Source organism: Heterocephalus glaber, unplaced genomic scaffold (assembly GCF_053883595.1).
Source record: "Heterocephalus glaber isolate CG9 unplaced genomic scaffold, H.glaber_assembly_v1.0 deba00001773, whole genome shotgun sequence".
Taxonomy (NCBI): domain Eukaryota; kingdom Metazoa; phylum Chordata; class Mammalia; order Rodentia; family Bathyergidae; genus Heterocephalus; species Heterocephalus glaber.
Window position 1 is genome coordinate 5,961,289 of NW_028258463.1, and position 21,449 is coordinate 5,982,737.

Genomic DNA, 21,449 nt, shown 5'->3' on the forward strand with positions numbered 1-21,449 from the left:
ACTCAGGAGGCCAAGGCAGAAGGATTGATCGCAAGTTCAGTTAGTTTGAGCAGTTCAGTGAGACTTTGTCTCAAAACTAAAAGGCCTAGCAGGGGATTTAGCTCAGTGGTTTCGCCACCTGCTGTGCAAGCACAAGGACCTGAGTTCAATCCTAGGTACCAAAAAACAAAACAAAACAAATAAAAGGCCTAGGATGTTGCTCTGTGCTCCCAGGGTTTAGTGACCAGTACTCTGTGTGTGTGCGTGCGTGCGTGCGTGTGTGTGTGTGTGTGTAGAAAACTGACAAATTTATTTAAAATGTATTTAATTATTTAAAATGTACAATTTGATGATTTGATTGGGGGTTACTTTTTGAGACAGGGTCTCACTTTATAGTAGAACAAAAAATAAGCTTGGGGGCCAGCTGTGGTCGCGCATGCCTGTAATCCCAGCACTCCAGAGGCTGAGGCAGGAGGATCACTGTGAGTTTGAGGCCAGCCTGGGCTACATAGGGATACTCTTGTCTCAGTCTCAAAAAAAGTCACTGAACATTTATTAATCTTTACATTCTGCCTTTTATTATCTGTTTTCCTGTTTTTCTTTCTTGTGTTTTAGATGTTCTTTTTTTTTTTTTTTAAATTCATTAAGTTTATTGGTACATTTTAGGTATACAATATGACATCATTGGGAATTTGTGCCTTTACATGATATATCTTGGTTCTTATTTTTTGAGTGTTCTTTTAACATTTATTTTCCACTTCTCTAATTATTTCTAGCCACGCAGAATATATTGACCTTTATTTTTGGTACCAGGAAGGGAATTGAAATATTGACCTTTTTTACTACTGTTGGCGTTTTTGTTGGTTTTTTTGGTACCAGGGATCGAATTCAGGACCTTGTGCTTGCAAAGCAGGCGCCAGAACCACTGAGCTAAATCCCCGGCCCCTTTGGCCTTATTTTGACAGTACTAAGTATTTACCACAAGACCTCCTCCCCAGACCTTTTTTTTTTTTCGAGACCCATCATCCTACCTCAGCCTCCCAGATGACAAGTATGCTCCACCACTCCCAGTTTCATTTGTAAACTTCATGTCATGTATGGTAATTTGATATTGTTTCTGGTAGTTCTAGTCCTGAAGTACTTAGCATTCCTGATTTGTGCTAACACTTGCTCAACATGGATTGCTTGTGCGATTTGTGGTTGATAGTGAACTTACTGATAAACTCTGTGGGAATGCTGAAAGGTTTGCATTGATTGTTTCTAGGATTTCCAGTTTCTCCTCTTGGTGTCAAGGGGCACTAGTAGCCTGCAGCCACTTTAACCCCTTGCCTTGGAGGTTCCTGACCATAGCAGGGAGAGTAAATTGCAACCTCAGACTTACTCTTTGGGGTAGGCCTATGATTACAGAATCCCAGTGAAGCCTCTCCGTCCTGACTGAGCACAGAAAAGACATCATCAGGGGCTGGCAGTGTAGCTCAGTGGTAGAGCACTTACACAGCATGCATGAGGCCCTGGGTTCATCCCCAGCACCAGACAAAAGTTAAGTTGTGGCCCCAAATGGTGGCACAGACCTGTAATCCCTTCACTTAGGCTGAGGCAGGAGGATCTCCCTAAGTTCAAGACCACCCTGGACTACACAGGGAGACACTGTCTCAAAACAAACACATAAGGAAAGACTCCTCTGTTGGCGCTCTTTGCATGCAGTCAGGGTTTTTCTCAGCACCCTCTCATTGGAGTCACAGCCTCCCTCAGGGTTAGGTCTGCTGACAGACTTCCCAACTAAGTTCCTCCATAGCAAATAAATAGTAAGTTTTACATAGGATAGATCATTTCATACAGCTCACTGTTACTCTGTCCTAATGTGAGAAAGGGTGTTTGAGAAGAGCATACCCTATGTGGAATACAGCTTCCTAACAAGTGTGGCATGGACAGTGATGAGTGAATCGGGATACTTCTCTCTGTGCTACTTGTGACAGGGCTCAGCAGGGGTGCACCCGAGGGGCTTCTTCCCCTTGTGAAATACAGATGAGCTCCTCCATGTGTGTTTATATCTAGATGTCCCCCAGAGCCTCGTACCCTCAAAGGTGGGGCTTTTGGAAGGTCATTGGATCATGGAGGCTTATAGCTGACTTGCTGTTAGGAGATGGGAATCTGGTCAGAAGAGGCGGGTAGTTGAGTATGTTCCCTGGAAGGGTTTATCTCCCTCCCCAGCTCCCCGCTTCTCTCTCTGCTTCCTGTCCACCCTGCTGAGCAGCTCTCCTCTGTCATGCCCCTGTGCCTTGGACCAACTGTGGACCAAAGCAGCCAAAATAAAACCTCTCCTCATTTAAGTTGCAGAAATTGGATATTTTGCCCCTGCAACAAGAAAAGTGATGAAGACAAGAGTTTAGAACCAGAGAAAGAAGTGGGTTGTTCCCAGGACTGTGTCTGACCATGTGATACAGAAGACTTTGGAACTGGTTTCTGGGAGACATTTGAAAAGGTTTAAAGATGCCAGCCCGAGAAGCAGTCCAAGAATGCTGTGAGCAGAGCTTGATGGGAGAGCCTGGTCAGAGTTTAGAAAACCAGAATGCTGATAAAAAGGCAGACAGTAAAGAATAAGCTCAGGAAGTTTCATTTGGGAGGATTCCTTGGCAGTTGGACTTCAGACCATGTGTATTATACTGGTAGAAAATTTGTCTGCATTTTGCTCATGTCTTAAGACTTTGAGGGAGACCAAGGTATTAAGGGCAGCAGACTAATCTGTGGAAGAAATTTCAAGGCACTCCAACATTCAGCCTGTGGCATGGTTACTGTTGGGGGCTTTTATTTAGCAAGCTTTATACTAAAAAGCAAAAACAAACACCACAGCTAATTTAAAAAGTTTTGAGTTTGCCCAGAAAGGAAGCTCTAGTAAAGTTGGGGCCTGCAAATACGGAACAAAGGAGAGCTTGGTTGTTGGAAAGATCAGCTTTAAAACAAAGCAAAAAAATGACTTGAGGGTATCACAGGAACCAGCAAAACCCCACTCTTCCACAGGCTCAAGAGTTGCAAGCAAAAGTGAAAGACTTTGCTTTGAGAAGAGAGACGCTGGGCACCCTGCTGTAGAAGGGCCACCTAGGGAATTCCTCAGGATTTAGTTCACAGTGGGCAGGCACTGAGAGGCCTGTGCAGCCCCAACTCAAGGGGACCTGGCTACTGTTCCAGCTGGCAGCAGCCCTTGGCATCATCCACATGGTACTGGTTTTACTGGCATGAAGAATGCAAGGGTTGTGGGGTCAGGGAGGCATCCACCCGAATTTCAGAAGAGGGCCTGGGAGGCCAGGCAGTGAGTGTGCCCCTCAGAGGGCAGTGTGTGAAGCTGTGAGTGTGAAGCCCAAAAGTACAATGGAGACTCCAGGAAGCTGAAGAAGCCAGGAGTGTGGACCAGCTGGGGAAGGCCCAGGGAAGTGAGCAGAGCCGGGCCAAGACAGGCCATGCCGTGGGGGCAGGGCCACCAAAGCCTTGTGGAGTTCACACGTGGTCACCACAGCTTGCCCCAGGACCTGGACATGGAGCTACAGGATCTAACGTTTGCCCTGCTGGGTTTTGGTCTTGCTTTGGTCCCATTCCTTTCTATTCTCTTCTTCCTTCCTCCCTTTTAGGATGGGAATTCGTACCCTGTGCCATGTGTGTCAGCAGTGTTTTCCGTTCCTTTTGTTTTTTTTTTATAGGAGTTTGCCTGAAGTCTCAGAGGAGACTTTGGACTTGGACTTTTCAGCAGTGTTGGAACTGTTAGGACTTTGGCGAGTCTTAGAGACGGACTAAATCCATTTTGCATAAAGAGATAGGTACAAGTCTTTGGGGGCCAGGGACAGAATGTTACAATTTATATCTAGATGTCCCCCCAAAGCCTCATGTACTCCAAAGGGGGCCTTTTAGAAGAAGGCGATTGGACTAAGGGACGGGTAGCTGCCCTGCTATTAGGAGGTCGGGCCTGGTCTCAAGAGGTGGCGGCTGGGTGTGTGGCCTGGCGGGGTTTATGTCCTCCCCAACTCCCTGACTTGGAGCAGCCAGCTGAAGCCTCTACAAACTGGGAGCCAAAATAAACCCCTCCTTTAAGTTGTGGGTGTGAGTATTTGTGTCTCAGCCCCCAGAAAATGACTTGAGAGGTGTAGGAAAGGCCAGAGAGCTTTTCTCTAGAACATTAGACCTTCAAGATAATTTGGAAAAGATTGCATACCCTGTACTCTTCCTTAATAATCACAATATTCATAAACATATTTAAGATCCCAAAAGACCTTAAAGAAGGAAAATTTCCTGACTCTATTTGACCAGATTTTTTTTTTTTTTTTTTAACATTAGCAGTCTATAATTATCAAAACCAACAGCTGGGTGTGGTGGCCCAGGCCTGTAATCTCAAGAGGCAGAGGCAGGAGGATTGTCACAAGTTCGAGGCCAGCCTGGGCTACTAGTGAGTTCAGGGCCAGCCTGAGCACAAAGCGAGACCTTGTCTCAAAAAAACAAAACAAAACAAAAAATGTTTGATTATTGATCCCCTGAACTCTGAAGATTCTTCTCTCTTAAAGTACACACTTAAGGGTCAGTAAACCTGCAGTAACTGCTACCTGAGCTGACTGTGTAATAAACAGTTTAGCCTATATGAAAACTATGCTTCTGTTGTAAAAGTTGCCTCTGCGTGGAGGTGTGCTTTTTTGATTCATTTTGTTTTAAGAATCTAAAAGTGCCTAGCTAGGGTTTATGAAGTATGTAGACCAGGCTCTGTGAGGAAGAATTCAAAATATCCCCCCAGTGCCCCAGGCAACAAATTCTTTCCTGAACTGTCCTTCGGGGCTCCTGCCCATCTGACCTCAGCCTCTGGTGCCGCCTCTCTCTCCTCTTTCCCTTGTCTCCGGCACTCTCCACACTGGCCTCTCCATAGCCAAGTTCATGCCACCCTGGAAGCCTGTGTCTTGCTCTTCTGTCTCCAGTATTCCAGCCCCAGATAGTCCCACAGCGGCCTTTCGCCCTCAGGGTCTCACTGAGGCAGTTCCTTAGCGAGAGTCTCAGCTGACAGTCCAGCTTACTCTGCTGTCACCTGGCCTTGTTGGTGTCCTCCTGCTTGTCCCCCACAACCTCTGTCTTCCCCTTGGTTCCTGTGAGACGCACAAGTACCGGATAAATTGTTGAATAATGAGTAAAAGAAGAAACTCATAACTTGCTCAGGTCACACATAATTAGTGGCAGAGCACACTTGGCCTTACTTGTGAAGAATGGCGGCTCTGTCGGAATTCTTTTGATGGCACTGTGCCCTTGTCCAGCTGAGGGTTATACCATTCTCGTCAGTGCAGGATGGTAGAGCTTTTTCTTTGCCATTGTCTTCAGAGTCTTCTTTATTCTTTTTAAATCTGATGGTAGCAACTTCTGATGCTTGGAAGATACATTTCATTTAGGGAAATTATCCAGAACCCAAGTCTGGGGCTGGGGATGTACCTGAGTGGTAGAGCCCTTGCCTAGCGGGTACAAGGTCCTGAGTTCCTCACCACCAGAAAAAAGACCATATCTGCTAAATTGATCTGGGTGATCAAGCAAGGGAAGTCTATTGGGGGAAAGGGAAGTCATTCTTTTTTTTTTGGTACCGGGGATTGAACTCGGGTCCTTGTGCTTCCGAGGCAAACAAACGGCGGAACCACTGAGCTAAATCCCCATCCCTAGGGAAGTAATTCTAAAGTGACCCCAAACAATAGGCTTTTCTCTTTAAAATTGGGCCTAGAGGCAGGTGTGGTGCTTCTGAGGCTGGAGGATTGAAGTGAGTTCAAGGCCAGCCTGAACTACACATAGTGAGACCCTGTCTCCAAAAAAAACTGGGTCCGAAAGCATGTTCTAAAAGAAGAGTATTAAAAACAGGTTGGAGCCAAGCGTGCTAGTGCACACCTGTAGTCCCGGCATTTGGGAGGCTGAGGCAGGAGGATCACTGCAAGTTTGTGGCCAGCCTGAGCAATATAACGAGATCCTGTCTCCCAAAAAAAAAAAAGTGAGATTTTGGGTTAGGGGGTACTGGGGATTGAAGCACCCCTCACTCATTCTAGGCAACTGTGCTCCCACTGAGATACAGCCCCAATCCTTTGTGTTTGAGACAGGGTCTTGCTAAACTGCCTGGCTTGGCTTTGAACTTTGGATCTTCCTGCCTCAGCCTTCTGAGTAGTTGAGATTACAGGCGTGCACCACTTGTGTCCAGCCTGAGATCCTTTTTATAGAGCAGAGATGCAGTCAGAGATAAAATTTGAGTTGTGTGATGGTCTTGTGACACATCCAGCAGTCTTCCCATTCTCAATGTTACTAGCCTTACTAGCTAACGTCATCCCTAATGGATCTGTGTCTCCTCTCTTAGCAGTCATGTTCATGTTTAGCTTTTGATACAAAGTAATATTATCCTTTCTCAGGGCTAGACTTTGATTTGTCAGAACCAGTGCTGCGGTCTTTGCGGGGCGTGCTGAGCACTGTGTCATGCCTCACCGTTTCCTTCCCTGTTTTAAGACAGAACATTCTTCACGATCTGAGAGGAGGAGAAGAGACGTGTTCGGGATGTTCGACGGCTATGATAGCTGCAGTGAGGACACGAGTAGCAGCTCCAGCTCTGAAGAGAGTGAAGAAGAAGTTGCCCCTTTACCCTCCAGCCTCCCGATCATCAAGAACAATGGACAGGTGTACACATACCCAGATGGCAAGTCTGGCATGGGTGAGTTGCCCACTTGGCCTGGGGATGGCTTTCCCTTTGAAGGAGGGCTTTCCTTCATTTCTTCCATCGTTTCCCTGCCTTGGAATTGGCAAAGGCTGTCTGACAAGACAGAGCCTGCAACTTCCCAGGTCCAGATAAGATCACTGTGGCTTCAATTTGCCTACTTCCTCCTAGTGGGAGTAAGTAGGACAAAATAAAAAGCAAAGGCCATTGAGAAACGTAAGGCAGGCATAAATTCAGTAGGTTAACTCCTCATAGAGGGCTGGGGATTTAGCTCAGTGGCACCGCACCTGCCTCACAAGCACAAGGTCCTGAATTCGATCCCTGGTATCCAAAAAAATCTCATAGAGCTGAAATGTTCAGCACGTGTCTTTTTCTTCTGTGATACTTCCTTAGAGGAAGTTTCCTATTTAATACTTGCAGTGATAAGGTATCTCTAGGTCAGAAATCACTTCCTTTTTTTAGTATCTTTAATTGCTAGAATATCCTTTATATTAAAGCAGTCAATATCCTGTCTCTCTCTCTCTCCCCCTCTCCCTCCCCCTCCTTCCTGGGGATCTAATTCAGGACCTTGGGCTTGGCGCCACTGAGCTAAATCCTCCAGCCCTCTTGCTTCTCTAACTTTTGGGCTGAGAATCTGATTTTCATTAGTGTCAGGTGCAACTATGTAGGAAAAGTATTTTGTGGTTTGTTTTGGTAGTGCTGAGGCTCACACCTAAGGCCTCAGGCAGGTTAGGCAGGTTCTCTACCCCTCAGCTCAGGTCCTTTTTTTACTTTATTTTGAGACAGGGCCTCGCTAAGTTGTCCAGCCTGTCCTTGAATTTTCGATCCTACTGCCCCAGCCTCCTGAAAAGCTGAAATTACAGATGCACACCACCGTACCCCAGCTTTTCTTTTGGTCTCAGTGTTGCTTTGAGGGGAGAGGAGTGCCCTAGAGGTGGAGCACCTTTTTTTAGGTATATGTTTATAGTACTTAGTGTTGTTTTTAGAGCTATTCTGGGGACTGACAGTAGGGCCAAGTGGTAGAGCAATTGCCTAGTGTGTGTGGGCCCAGAGTTTGATCCTGGGCTCTACAAAAATAGATAAATAATAGTGTGTTCAGAATTGGCTTTGTCAAGGTGACTTTTTTTTTCTTTTTAGTTTTTTGAGACAGGGTCTCACTATGTAGTTCAGACTACCTTGAACTCATGGCAGTCCTCCTGCCTCAGCCTCCTGAGTGCTGGGACTACAGGCATGTGCCACCATGCCCTGCTGACAATTTTTTTTAAAAAGTAAAGCTATAGAGAATAATTCTTTTTGTTTTCCTTCTGGGTACCAGGGATCGAACTCAGGACCTTGCCCTTGCCAGGCAGTTGTGGCACCACTGAGCTATGTAGATCCAATAGAGAATAATAATTCTAATCTTGTAATGGTGACCTCTCTCCATGCCTGGTGTAGCCGTAGTGTCAGGATTTAGTTCCTTGGTATCCCAGCTGTTCTCTTCTGGGAGTATCCAATTCTATTGGGAGTAGGGTGACACCTCCCCCTGATTGCCTGCACTGTCCTGGTTCTATCACGGAAAGTCCCACACCCCAAAACATCTCAGGCACAGAGCTGCTCAGCTAATGTGTGAGGGCGAAGAGAGTTCAGTCTTTGCTGCCTTTATTCAGGCCACCAAAATTACATTAGCTTTTTTGAAAGTAATGCTGAATTTCAAGCAACTGATTGTTTTAAAAATTCTTAACACATAAGCTAAGCCAGTTTATTCTAGTCTTTTGCTTTTGCAGTTGCTTTCTTAAACCCAAAGATAGAGGATATTTTTTTTTTGGTACTGGGGATCGAACTTGGGCCCTTGTCCTTGCGCAGCAGGTGGCAAAAGCACTGAGCTAAATCCCCGGCCCTAAAGATAGAGGATTTTAAATCTCTCTTTGAAACCTTTTCCTTACTAACTTTTGGTCAGATTTTTTATTGTAAATTCTGTCATCTGATGTTTCTGCTGTCATCTAGTCTTCCAGTTGCATCTACTCTGTTGATGCATATTCTTGCCGCAGTTTAATGATACCAGTTTGGCAACCTAATCAGAAGAGGAAAAAAGGTTTGTTCATTTATTTTTTTTGGTACCAGGGATCAAACTCGGGACCTTCCGCTTTCAAGGCAGGCAGCAGCACCACTGAGCTAAATCCCCAGCCCAAAAGAAGGTTTATTGATGCTTGTGTGTGCTGCCATCTGCTTAGGTGCTGGACGTTCAGAGAATGAACGGCACTCAGGAAGGTCCCCTGATGCAACCGGCAACCTCGTTAAGAGGATTCCTGACAAGATTCCTTGTCCCTCTGGGTTCACAGCTTCTATAGCTGCATAATCATGACCCTTTTTTTTTTTTGGAATACCTCTTCAAGGATAAGATCCTGTTTTTAGGGGGCAGAGAAATGGAAAAAGTATTTTTTCTTTTTTTGTGATTAAACATACAGCGAGGATATATTTCCAGGTTTAAAGTTCTTGAGCATAGAAAATATAATTAGGTCCTGTCACTTAAGCCTGGTTCTGAGTTTCTAGGTCTGGTTCTGGGGTGCAGACAGCTCAAGCAGAAGTGTGTCCTGCTACAGAGCAGATGGGTACAGGCGCTGCTTTCCCACAGAGTCACGTCCTGGGTGCATGCTGCCTGGAGAAGGCCTCATTGAGGCTACGGGCCCAAGGTCATCCTGTGCTAGCCTTACACCTTCAGGCTAGTGAGGGGCTTCCTGCTGCCCTGTGGCTGGAGCTCCTGTTGGACCCGGGAAGATGGAGCCAGGGCGTGTGGTACTTCCCACTGGGGTTGGGTCTGCTTCCAGGGTTTGGGACCCCCATCCACCTGGTGGAGGCATGGCTTGTGAGCCTGGACTCTGCCGGTGAGCAGGCGGAGTATCTTCGCCATGGCAGTGGGCTAGGCCGCAGAGGAGGACTGTGGGGGCTCTGGGAGCCACAGGGCACGGTAGGTGGGGAAGCTGAGGAAGCAAGGGTAGGAGTCCTGGTGCACGAGTGTAGATGTACAGCTGTGCATCATCAGACGTGTGTGCAGTTGGCTCCTGCATATTCCTGCTGATGCCCTTCCATACTCGGGAGTCCAGGCTCACCTCTTTGGGGAGAGAGTGGACACATAGTCCTCATAGATGAGTCGTGCCTTCTCATCCACCACGTGCCGGTTGGCTTCTGCCTTCAGCTCCTCCCAGGCCAGCCAGCAGAGCATGTTCTCCTTGCTGTACTCCGTGCACAGGAATGCCCGGAACACGCTGTGGCCCGCAGGGCTGTGCATCACCTTGTGGAAGGACTACACCCAGCTCTGTGCCTCCTCAGGGCTTGGTGGGGCACTCTTGGTACTGGGACAAGGGTGTCCCATCTGGCTTTACCCCATTCTCCAACATGTGAGCACGCTGAGGCCAGACTCTCCAAGCTTCCCAGCTGGAGGGGCTGCGGCTTGCTCTCAAAGGAGGCCCGCCAGGCTCATTGCCACTCTTGGTTCCAGGAGCAGCTGCAACAGCACAGACAGCAAGGGCTGTGGTTGGGGGCTGCCGGGAGGCTGTGTCATGGCTGGTCATTGAGGGGGCCCTGTGTGCTGCCTCTCAGCCTCATCGGGGTGGGTATGGGTGGGTGGCAGGGGCTGCCCAGGCTCTGTGGTGCCAGCCCCGGGACACTCACCACGGCTTGGGAGGCCTTTATTGGGGGGCTCCTCTCACTCCCCAGCCCCGCATGATCCTCAGGCTGGGAGAGGCCTGACAGAGGCCAGATAGGCAGCAAGTGTGATCTCTGGGGACAGAGACTCCCTGGAGAGTGGCTGCTGTTCTCCTTCACAGAAGAAAAAGAACGTCCTGGAGTCCGGGCTCCGCGCAGTGTGCAAGTGCCTCTGCAGCACTTCCACAAAGCCAGGGCGTCACGACCCTTTAACAGTCTGTTCTAGAATCACTATAAGGACCCCTTCAGTCATTTCTCACGTTAGTAATGTAGCCAGCATTCATCTCTCATCCTCTGGCGTTTTTACCTTCTTTCCATGACTTCCGGTGGATGCCTAAGTGCTGATTATACTGCCGGTCCCTCCCATTTTACTTTTTATGAGGAGGCGTTGGCCCAGTTGTCTGCTGTGTTTGACTTTCTACTTCCCTTTCCCTAGCGGCAGTCACTTGAGGCCTTGGGAACTGAAGTCTGTCTAACTCCGCCTCTCAGGTTATCCCTTATATCATGGTCGTCAGGAGTCCTACGGTCTCCTCCCTTCACCGGTTAACAGCAGAGCACTTACCTCAGACGTGGAATCTGTCCTGTCCTTCAGGTCAGGTCCCTGGAACAGGACTTGAATTTTTCAAATTCAAATTTCCTTAGAATTTTTCCAAGTGTTGGCTCTTTATAAGTTTCAATCAGTGGGGATTTTGCCCAGTGGCATCTCGCCTGCCTGGCAAGTGCAAGGTCCTGAGTTGGATCTCCGGTACCAAAAAAAAAACAATTACCTTAAAAAAAAATTTGAATCTCTGCAGTATTTTACAGGCTTTCACTGCAGTTTGTATTAATCTTCAGTTGTGTTGTACTTCTCATCTTATTTATTATCTTTTTAGTTTTAGGAGACGATCATTTTGGTTTTTTTAAATTAATTTCATTGGTACATTTTAGATATTTGTTTACTATCTCTTGAGAATCTGTAATTTGTAATGTGTGTGGAGATGCCTCACACATGTGTAAGCGCTAAGAACATTAGCTGGATCTGACTGACATCCGTGTGTCCCCTGACCCTTTCTAATGCCTTTCAGGCCTCAGGCCGTGTCACCAGGGTATAACACTGGCCTTCTAACTTTGTGTAGGCTTCTGTGTCGTTTGTGTAAGAGACAGAAGAAATTTTCAAGGCAAAGTTTTAAATAAAAACCTCTAGAGACTTAAAAAAGTTATTAAAATGTTAGCTAAAATTTGATTTTATTATATGACCATAATTCCAAAATGTCTTTATTTTGTCAATTAGCCACCTGCGAGATGTGTGGGATGGTCGGTGTGCGAGATGCCTTTTACTCTAAAACAAAACGTTTCTGCAGTGTCTCGTGTTCACGAAGTTACTCGTCTAACTCCAAGAAGGCAAGCATTTTGGCCAGACTTCAGGTAACGGTACAGAAACCTTCTTGTTGTTTATATCTGTCATTTCGAGGCTGTCACCACTTATCTGTCATCTGATTGTGATTCGCTGCACTCCACCCCTGCCCAACTGGCCCATTACCTTTTTGTGTCTCACATTTTTAGGAACTGTGTGAGCTCCAAAGTTTTACAAAATTGAGTAACTCTTTTAAATGGACAAAGCGTGCTATCCAAAGTAAACTATGAGTTTTGTAAGTGAAATAAAAATACTACCATTTCTAAATAAGTAGAAACAAATTTTTGTTTCTTTTGAGTTAGTATCAAGGTAGAGTCTTCCAGCATTTGAGGGGAAATGATTTCTTTCTGGTTTTATTTTCCCATTACCTTTACTTGATGCTTTTTCTTTTTCCTTTTTTCATGGTGCTGGTGGTGGTGGTGGTGGTAGTGTTGGGGACTGACTGACCCGGGGCCTTGTGAATGCTAGATTTGCACAGCTTTGGACTTTTGAGGACGACCCACTTGATACCTTGACCAAATGTCCTTGATTAATCCACATAACCTTTTTGAAAACATTCATGGAATAAGAAGAAAAATCACTTTTTTTTTTTTGGATACAGTCTCGCTATGTAGTTCAGGCTGACTTCAGATTCACTATGTAGCCAGGGCTGGCCTTAAACTCGCAGTGATCCTCCTGCCTCGCCTCCCCAGTACTGGGATTACAGGCATACGCCACCACGCCTGGCTGAAAATCACCTTTTTTTTTTTTTTTTTAACATGTACGTCAGTGCCTAGAAAATGATTGGAGTCTTGACTGTTTGACTAAGTTGTTGTTATACCATATAAACAACTTTTTAAAGGCATTACATAACTGAATTTTGTAATCTCTTTTATTGGATGGTCACGTTTTTCTTTTTTAACTTGTGATCGTCTCAAAGCATTGAAAGGGTTGTTTAAATCCCCCACATGAAGGAAATACATCACTTAGATGTATTTCTATATTTCAGATAGACAGTACCTAAAGATCCTGAGCAGTGGTCTGTACCCAAATGGATGGCAGTTTGTCACACTGAGTTTGGCCATGGTCATTTTGTCATTGATCTTTTGCATTAGCACTAAAGGTATAAACCTCAGTCACTTGCTCTTTGAACATAAATTATCTTCTCTTACCATATAAATAGCAATGCTTGGCAACCTGCATGAGTGAATAACCACTGGTTCTATCCACTGTAAGAAGAAATTGAGTATCCACCAAGCCTATGTTTTAACATTTTATGGGATAATTTTTATTAACATATTAATTTGCATTTTGCTGTTTTAGTCTGTGCCAGCTCTGCTACCCGTATTAGATATCTGTGTTGTAGCAGAACGCCAGAAAAATTTTCTCATGTTAAAATTCCTTGTATGTTTCCTCTGCTTCAATAATTTTCTAAACCCTCAATGTTTACTTAAGCAGAATGAGTAGTATGCAGTCATGTTAAAGTGCTGTGATGGGGGGATGAAAAAGAATCCTATTTACTTAACTCTTCTTGTTTCAGGGTAAGCCTCCAACAAAGAAAGCGAAAGTTCTTCAGAAACAACCTTTAGTTGCTAAACTAGCTGCCTACGCTCAGTATCAAGCTACCTTACAAAATCAAGCAAAGACGAAAGCAGGTAATATTGATGAATGGAACAGAAGTGAAATATTTAATATTCCTTTTTTTGGCGGGGGGTACTGGGATTGAACTCAGGACCTTGTTCTTTCGAGGCAGGCACCCAAACCACTGAGCTGAATCCCTGACCCTGTGAAATATTTAATACTGATTGATCTAGTTTCAAGTAAAGACATTTGAAATTGGCTGTTTCTATGCCCCATTAGCACATGATAGGCTTCCTGGTGGTGCTTAGTAAATTGTTCCAGAGGAGAGAGGGCCACTGCGTAGTAATTTTTTCAATTTTTTTTTTGTTTGGTACTGGGGATCGAACTCAGACCTTGTGCTTGCGAGGCAGGCAGTGGCACCACCAAGCTAAATCCCGGCCCAATTTAATTTTTTTAATATACTGGTTCTCTGTGCAGTGCAGTCCAGAGAGCTTTGTGGGCAAAGAAATAGGACATTGAGCAGACTTTAAAGGGACTGGGAAGAAGAAAAAGGGATTGCAGGCCAGGGATTTAGCTCAGTGGTTTCGCCGCCTGCTGTGAAACTGCAAGGACCCAAGTTCGATCCCCGGTACCAAAAAAAAAGCGGGGTGGGGATTGCTTCTAATAGAAGATTCTTTTAGATCCTTTTTTTTCCTTCCAGTACTAGAGATTGAACCAGGGACCTTCTACTCCTGAGCTACATCCCCAGCTTACTTGTTTCTTTTCCTTTTCCTTTTTTTTTTTGGAGGGGCCGGGGATAGAGTCTCACAGTGTAGTTCAGGCTGGCCTTGAACTCACTATGTAGCCCAGGCTGGCCTCAAACTTCCAGCAATCCTCCTGCCTCAGCCCTCCCAGTGCTGGGATTATAGGCGTGTGCCACCATACCCGGCATGTTTGTCTGTTTGTTTCAATACAGGGTCTTGCGAGCCTCAAACTTGGGGCCTCCTGTGTCAGCTTCCTGTATGGCAATGTCACATCCAGCTAGAAGTTTCTTAATAGAAGAATAAAGGCAAGGAAATAAATAGAATGTAAGGCAATGATGCAGGAAGATTGCTTGAGACCACCAGGAGTTTGAGACCAGCCTGGGAAAAATAGTGAGACCCCATCTCAAAAACAAGAGCCAAGGATTTAGTTCAGTGTCACCGTGCCTGCCTCACAGGCACAAGGTCCTGAGATCGATCCCTGGTACCAAAAAAAAAAACCAAACAAAACCAAAACTGTAGTAAAGGCACCAAGTGGTAGATTTTGGGTAGGTAACTGCTGAGGGGCACAGTAAGAGCTGAGTGGGTTTTAAAACACAAAACAGCCAAGCCGTGTTAGTTGCCCTGGGTGTGTCTCTGAACGGCTTCCTGCGGCTGGAGAGCATGCACCTCACCTCCCAGAGTGTGATGCATATGGAAGACTCCAGAGACGGCAGTTTGCAGACACAGCTTGAGCAGCCCTAGTCAGAAAATGTAAAATCCAAAATACTCTGAAACTTGTGGAGCACCAGTAAGCTCTAAGCAGTGTCTCAAAATCCAGCCAGCTACAGCCCAGCTATGGCATTCTGAGACATAACTCCATTTTGGCCTTTGGTCACAACTGAGACCTCAAGGATCTGGTGATGCTGTGATGCTCCAGGACAAGAAACATCCTGGGAGGAACAAACATCTACTCAGTTCCTCCTTGTTCTTGGGTTGTTACATCTTTTTTACGCAGGATGTACTGAACTCTCTGCATGTCATTTGTTATATTTGTTTCTCCCGATGTACTGAATACTGAATAAAAGGTTTGGTAAGATGAGGGCTTTCGTCTTTGCTGCCCAGAGCAGCACTGAGCAGACCACCCCCCCCAAAAAAAAAAAAATCCAGCCAGCTGTGGTGTTGCCCACTTGTATATCCCTGTCTTGGAAAAAAAACAAACAGAAAAATCCAAAAAATTCTGAAATCTGAAACACTTGTGGTCTCAGGTATTTCAGAAAAGAGATTCTTGACCTGTATGGTATCAGCTAAAAGCTCAAGTTATTTAGTGAAATTCTTCTGTCTTTAAAGCAAAAAGGAAAACTTTAAAAAGGTGTAGATTAGGGACTGGTGATTTAGCTCGGTGGTTCTGCCACCTGCCTCAAAAGCGCAAGGTCCCGAGTTCGATCCCCAGCACCAAAAAAAAAAAAAAAGAGTAGATTAATTCCATTTTCTTTCATATTTTAATAATAGCAGCCTTCTTATAAAAACATTTGAAAATTATATCTGAATTTATTTTGTTTCAGCAGTCTCCATGGAAGGGTTCAGCTGGGGTAACTACATCAATAGCAATAGCTTTCTAGCAGCTCCAGTTACCTGTTTTAAACATGTGAGTATGGAATTCCTTACCTGATTTTGAAATGTTCAGTCATTGTTTAAATCTGAAGGTACCATAACACCTAAGTATCTTATCCTTAAAATGAAAATGCTCCTTTTATTAACTATTATATCTATTAAGAACTAAAAATAACTTCTGTAAATTTTATAAGTACAGTCTTCCTATAAAGGAATCATGATTTGAGGGCTGGGGAGTAGCTTGGGGTAGAGATCTTTGGGCTCATTTCTAACACTGAAAGGGTTGGGGGAGCTGCTATTTGAAATTACTTTCAAACAGGGCAAAGTACTAGTCTCGTCCAGTGTTCATATTAAGTCAAAGCGTATGATCAGTGGGTTCTGTGTACATCCAAAATAGTTGCATATGGACAATTGCATCTGGCTCAGCCTAATGGTAGAAACTATCTGCTGTGTAAGTTGCCTAAATCTTTGTGATTTGACCAGGTGATTCAGAAAAGGCGGGATTTTTGAGTTTGGTTTTTGTCTCCAAATGTAAAAACCTCAAAAACAAGAAGGAACTATCAGTCATGTAGTATTGTGAGCTGAATAAAAACTCTTCAGAATGTTTTCTTTTCAGAGGCTCTGACGTAGTTGAGAATTATGTCAGAGTACCCTGTGACAAGTTCTTTCCTTTTGGTTATCCGTAATTCATTCTGCTCAGTATTTGTAATTTGATTAGAAGTTTAATTTATATTTAAGATTTTCTCTGCTACTTTCCATGGCTAAAAAGATGAGAATTTAGCAAATGATGAAATTTTGTTTACCCTTAACTTCTTGTTGATTTAGGACTTACCTTATATACTATGGAGTGAACAGAGCGGCTTGGTTTCCTGCTGTGGAAATCCTGATAGAATTTACACACACTCAGAGCCAGGAAAGGGTCTTGATCAAAATCAAGTAGACTCATTCAGTGGCAGAATCATAAATTCAAGCCTAGCTCATTTACATGCTGGCTTTTTTCTTGAAAGTACAAACATTAAGCCCTGAGTCAGTGACATGTTGACTATCTAAAACAGTTTTAAGCAGAATCTTAAGACTAATCTCAATGTAAAGTAGGTGATTTATGTTGCTCTAGTATTGATAATGATGTCACATTTATGAAATACATTACTTATATGTCACCAGCAGCTTTTTTTTTTCTTCCATCGGTACTGTGGATCAAACTCAGGACCTTGCACTTGCAAGGCAGGCACAGTGCCGCTGAGCTAAATCCCCATCCCAACCAGCAGCTTTAAAGACAACTACAAAGCAAATCTTTAACTCTTCTTTTGAGGGCTGGGCATGGTGGAGCACACCTGTAATCCCAGCACTCAGTAGGCTCGGGCAGAAGGATTAGCACAGGTTTTGAGACCAACCTGGACTACATAGCAAGAACCTGTCTCCAAAAACAAAAAAGAAACACTTTTTTTGGAATATTGCCTTGTAGTACTAAGAATCTGAGAATTAGAGTGAGTTCTCAGTTATAACTATTTATCTCAGATTCCTGCAACATTGTCTGTTATCTCCTTTTGAATGGCCGTCATCTCTCTTTAGATCATCTTTTCATGTTTTAATACCATGAACCAGATCAGGCCATTTTTATATAAGTAATCGGGATATTTTTTAAATAGCATTTCAAAGTCCCAGAAGCATATTTTGTTTCCTGTCCATGCCTTTGAGCATATTAAAGTTATATTAAAGTTCTGCAATGTAGAGTTTCTAAAAACCTATTAGAATAAAGTTCATTGTTTTTCACATTGCTTTTTAAGATTAGAACGTGCTATGGCAGAGCAGGGAATTCCGTCCCCAGAAACAGGAAGGCTTGGCATGGAGCTGGGTCCTGGCAGGAGTCCTGGCTCCTCCCAGCACAGTGAGGGGCAGGAAGAGAGCGCACACTCAGCTCTGTCCTTTACTGTTTCCACAGTTAGAAGAGCAGGTTCCACTGGCAAAGGACCGGAAGGATAATTACTAAACTGAGAGCTATGGTTATTTTTTAGAGGGGAATGAGGGAGTGGGGCTGGAGGTGGCAGTCATAGAAACACGTAATGTTTTGCTTTTTTACAAACAAGATTCATGTACTTTGTACTTAAAAATTAAGTTTCAAATTTCAAAAAGCTGAGTACCTTCTCATCCAGAAGACAGCAGCTGACCTTACTCATAATGATGGCATGGTGCTGGCCCCTTCTCAAAAGCCAGGCACCTGTCTGGCAGTGCATGGACCCCGTGCATTCCTATTCCCCCACCTTCTTATCAAATAGGAAAAAGTGCGTATTTGTAACTCCACAGGAGAGCGTAGTACAAAGAGTTTGTTCTGCTCGCTTCATTGGCGCCTTCACTGAAGCCATGCAGACCACATGCTAAGTCAGTGTTGACCTCCGGAGCCAACTCTTCCTCATTGCCCATCAGTGGCACTGGCTCAGGAAACCCGCGAGCCGGTGGGAGCTGGAGCCCCTGCCTTACAGCCACATTGTCTTCTATGACCTGCGCTGCGAACACTGCACGGCCAGTAGGGCCCCCTTGCTGTGGACTCTGTGCCTGCCTTGTCAACTGCATGAGCCCAGGTTAGAGCCTCGCCCTGCTCTTAGGACATTTTTTTTTTTTTTTTGGTACCAGGGATCAAACTCAGGACCTTGTGCTTGCATGGCAGGCGCCAGAACCACTGAGCTAAATCCCCGGCCCCTAGGAGATTCTTTTTAAATGTGATTTTTTTTAAAAAAAAAGGGGGGCCCAGGGATCTAGCTCAGTGGTTTCACCACCTGCTGCACGAGCTCAAGGATCCAAGTTCAATCTCCGGCACCAAAAAATAAATAAATAAAATAAAAATTAAGAACCAGTCATGGTGGCACATGCCTGTGATCCTAGCACTCAGGAGGCTGAGGCAGGAGAATCACTGTGAGTTTGAGGCCAGCCTGAACTATATAGTGAGACCTTGCCTCAAAAACAAATGTAACATAGAAGCAGAGCTGTCTGAAGAAATGGAAATTGATGTGAGGGCAGAATCAGAGTCCTGCCTGCCTGGTGGTTAAGCCAGCCTCTCCTAGAGTAGGGTCCCAAATAAATAGTTTCTTTTCCAACACTTGGATATTATTACAGTCAGTACTAAAATTATAAAGTGTAGAACTCTACTGTCATGTGTGTTTAAACTTCTGGGGATAGAGATTGTGTACAGTTGATCATAAGACTCATCTCAGATAATTGCTGTAACTGTACTGTGATTACTAAGTGCAGCAGTGATTTTTTTATAATAAACAATGGAAATCGAATTCCTGTTGCTTAATGTGTCACTTTGAAGTCTGTGTATTAGGACTGCCATGTACAGCAATGCTTCAGTTCAGAACGCTTCAGGTTTCAAACAATTGGGCTCGCAAACAGAAGCATTTGGCAAACTTGTGCTTTCATTCTCGAACTCTGAATCCGGTAACAAATACGACAACGGCCATCTTCCCCACACAGACACGAACACAGCCATCTTCCCCAGAATCATGGAACGAATTAAGTTTGTGAACCAAAGTATCACTGTATCTCATTCATTTTCATCTAGGGGTAGTTTTTCAGACCTTTTATTTAAGCCTCAGAATTCCCTTTTCCCTAATAAAATCTGACTCAGACCTCAGAACATAGCCAGGGTAAAAGGTCAAGAGGAAACGCAGCAACTGGCCTGGCAGGGAGTGGAGTGCCGCCAGAAGTTTGTCCCTGAGCCTGGCCACCTCAGTGGGAAACCACTGAATGCAGTAATGCCACTTCTAATTAATCCTGGAGTATGTGGTTACAGAGCTGAGAGACATCTTTAAAATCATCTAGTTTACCCAGTCCATCTCTTTTAAATGAAAACATTCTTGTTATTTTTTTGAGTAGCACGTTTATAATCTTCAACTTTGGGCTTTAACTTGCTTTTGTCTTTTTTCCAAATTAAGCTTTCTATGAAGTCCCTAATAGCAGTATCCATATCCATAAGCTATGGAGAGAAATATCCAAAATATTATACAGTACAATCTGCCATTTAGGGGCACGATGTATGTTCATGAAATTCAGATTATCAGATTATTATTTTCTGTTATTAGTTTATTACAAGAGAACTTCCAGGGCTGGGGATTTAGCTCAGTGGTTTTGTCGCCTGCTGCACAAGTGCAAGGACTCGAGTTTGATCCCCGGTACCCAAAAAAAAAAAAAAAGAAAAGAAAACTTCTGGTTGATTAATGTGAATTAAGAATATTTAGCTTTAAAGCATCTTAATTTTTTCAACTTTATAAGACTGCAGTCTTTAAATTGGAGCATCCCTACTTCCCATTGTTCACCTTACAAAAGTAAGTAAAAATAGTTTTTTCCTAGGTAGGAAGCGTGGCCCAGAATGTGCTAATATCAGATGTACATGAAGCCATAGAAAAGCTAAAATTAAAAAAAAAAAAAGAAAAGCTAAAATTATATTCCTCCAGTTATATATTTACAAAGTTAGGATTTCTTCTCTTTGGTACCTCAACTATATACTTTCATGGTTTATTGATACTGTCATTGCTAATCAAAATGTAAATCACTTTATACTCTCCTTTGAAAGTAGTTGTAGTTTTGTGCAAAAGAAAGCCCTTTGTACATGTGGATACTATGGATTTCAAGCTCAGTCGTACTTTTCCAGTTTGTTTCCGCAGATACACCTGGTATCACGTTGCATTCTAATTTTCTCTCTTGTACAGAACCTAAATGTCAACTTTTTGAAGGAATAAAGTTATCATATTTGTAACATGTCATAAAATTGTAGGTTTAAGGACAGAAAAATAAAAGCTCTTTCACTTGTATGTATGCAGTAGCTTTATAGTAAAACTCAGGCCACGCATGATGGTACAGACCCTATAACCCTTGCACTAGGGAGGCTGAGACAGGAGCAATGCAGAATGCAGGTTTGAGGTCAGCCTGTGCTGTATAGCATGGTGGAGCCCAGTCTGGACTACATAGTAAGACTCTGTTTTAAAATACATATTTTTTAAGGACTGGGGATTTAGCTCAGTGGTTCCGCCGCCTGCCTCACAAGCTCAAGGTCCCAAGTTTGATCCCCAATACCAAAAAACCTTCCAAAATACATATTTTTTATGCTTATATATGCATTTTTTTAAGTTCATGTCCCTTTTCTCAGCTACATATTAGTAAAGTTACTTTCTGGGTTTGGTTTGGTTTGGGTTTTTTTTTCCTAAACTTGCACACACAGGACTCTATTGACAATTGAAAATTAATACTTTATCTCTTATAACTAAAGGTAGAATCTTTGGTGTATCATCCTAGATCACATTACTTCTTTCTCATCTCCATTCAAAAGCTGAATTTGCTTCTGGCACCTGTCAGGGCTCTATCCGAAATTACCGGTTGGTGCCATGAAGGAGAATCTGTGGCAGAGTATTGGGCCTGCGTGTGATGTAAATCACATTTTAAAGAGAGCCTAATAAATTTTTTTTTTTTTTTTGGCAAGAAGAAAGCAAGGCTAAATGTGAATTACTGTCATAATTTTGGTCTATTTCCCACAGTGTTTTTTTTTCCTTTGGGGATCTCCTAATGCATAAATAATATTGCTTTAACACAGTTTTTCTTTTTTTTTTTTTTAACACGGTTTTTCTTAATTTTGGATTATTTTAAGCCTTCAAGTTAGTGGTCTCTGGTTCCTGTGTAATGTATGCCTGTCATTTCCTCAATCCTTAATCTTCCACCCTGAACATTCCGTTTTCCTTCTCTACTCCCCTTGCACTGCCCATCTCCATACCACCACCCTAAAATAAAGGCTCTGGTATCAGATCAGAAGGTG

At 43.9% G+C, this 21,449-nt stretch overlaps 1 protein-coding gene and 1 pseudogene across 16 annotated transcripts in view; one reads left to right on the forward strand and one right to left on the reverse strand.

Moving 5' to 3' along the window:
- Mbtd1 (mbt domain containing 1) overlaps positions 1 to 21,449 on the forward strand; it is a 65,980-nt gene that overhangs the window by 16,997 nt on the left and 27,534 nt on the right. For 6 of the 16 annotated variants that reach the window (XM_013077659.3, XM_021240115.2, XM_013077658.3 and 3 more), the window contains 4 exons: positions 6,475 to 6,676; positions 11,631 to 11,770; positions 13,273 to 13,387; positions 15,598 to 15,680. In XM_013077659.3, the coding sequence (XP_012933113.1) occupies positions 6,523 to 6,676; positions 11,631 to 11,770; positions 13,273 to 13,387; positions 15,598 to 15,680 (492 nt within the window). In that variant the 5' untranslated portion in view covers positions 6,475 to 6,522. Of the gene's footprint in view, positions 1 to 6,474; positions 6,677 to 11,630; positions 11,771 to 12,741; positions 12,856 to 13,272; positions 13,388 to 15,597; positions 15,681 to 21,449 lie in introns of those variants that run through there. The other 10 variants (XM_021240118.2, XM_021240116.2, XM_021240117.2 and 7 more) reach the window with 7 other exon arrangements.
- LOC106010616 (regulator of G protein signaling 19 pseudogene) lies at positions 9,576 to 10,642 on the reverse strand (annotated as a pseudogene).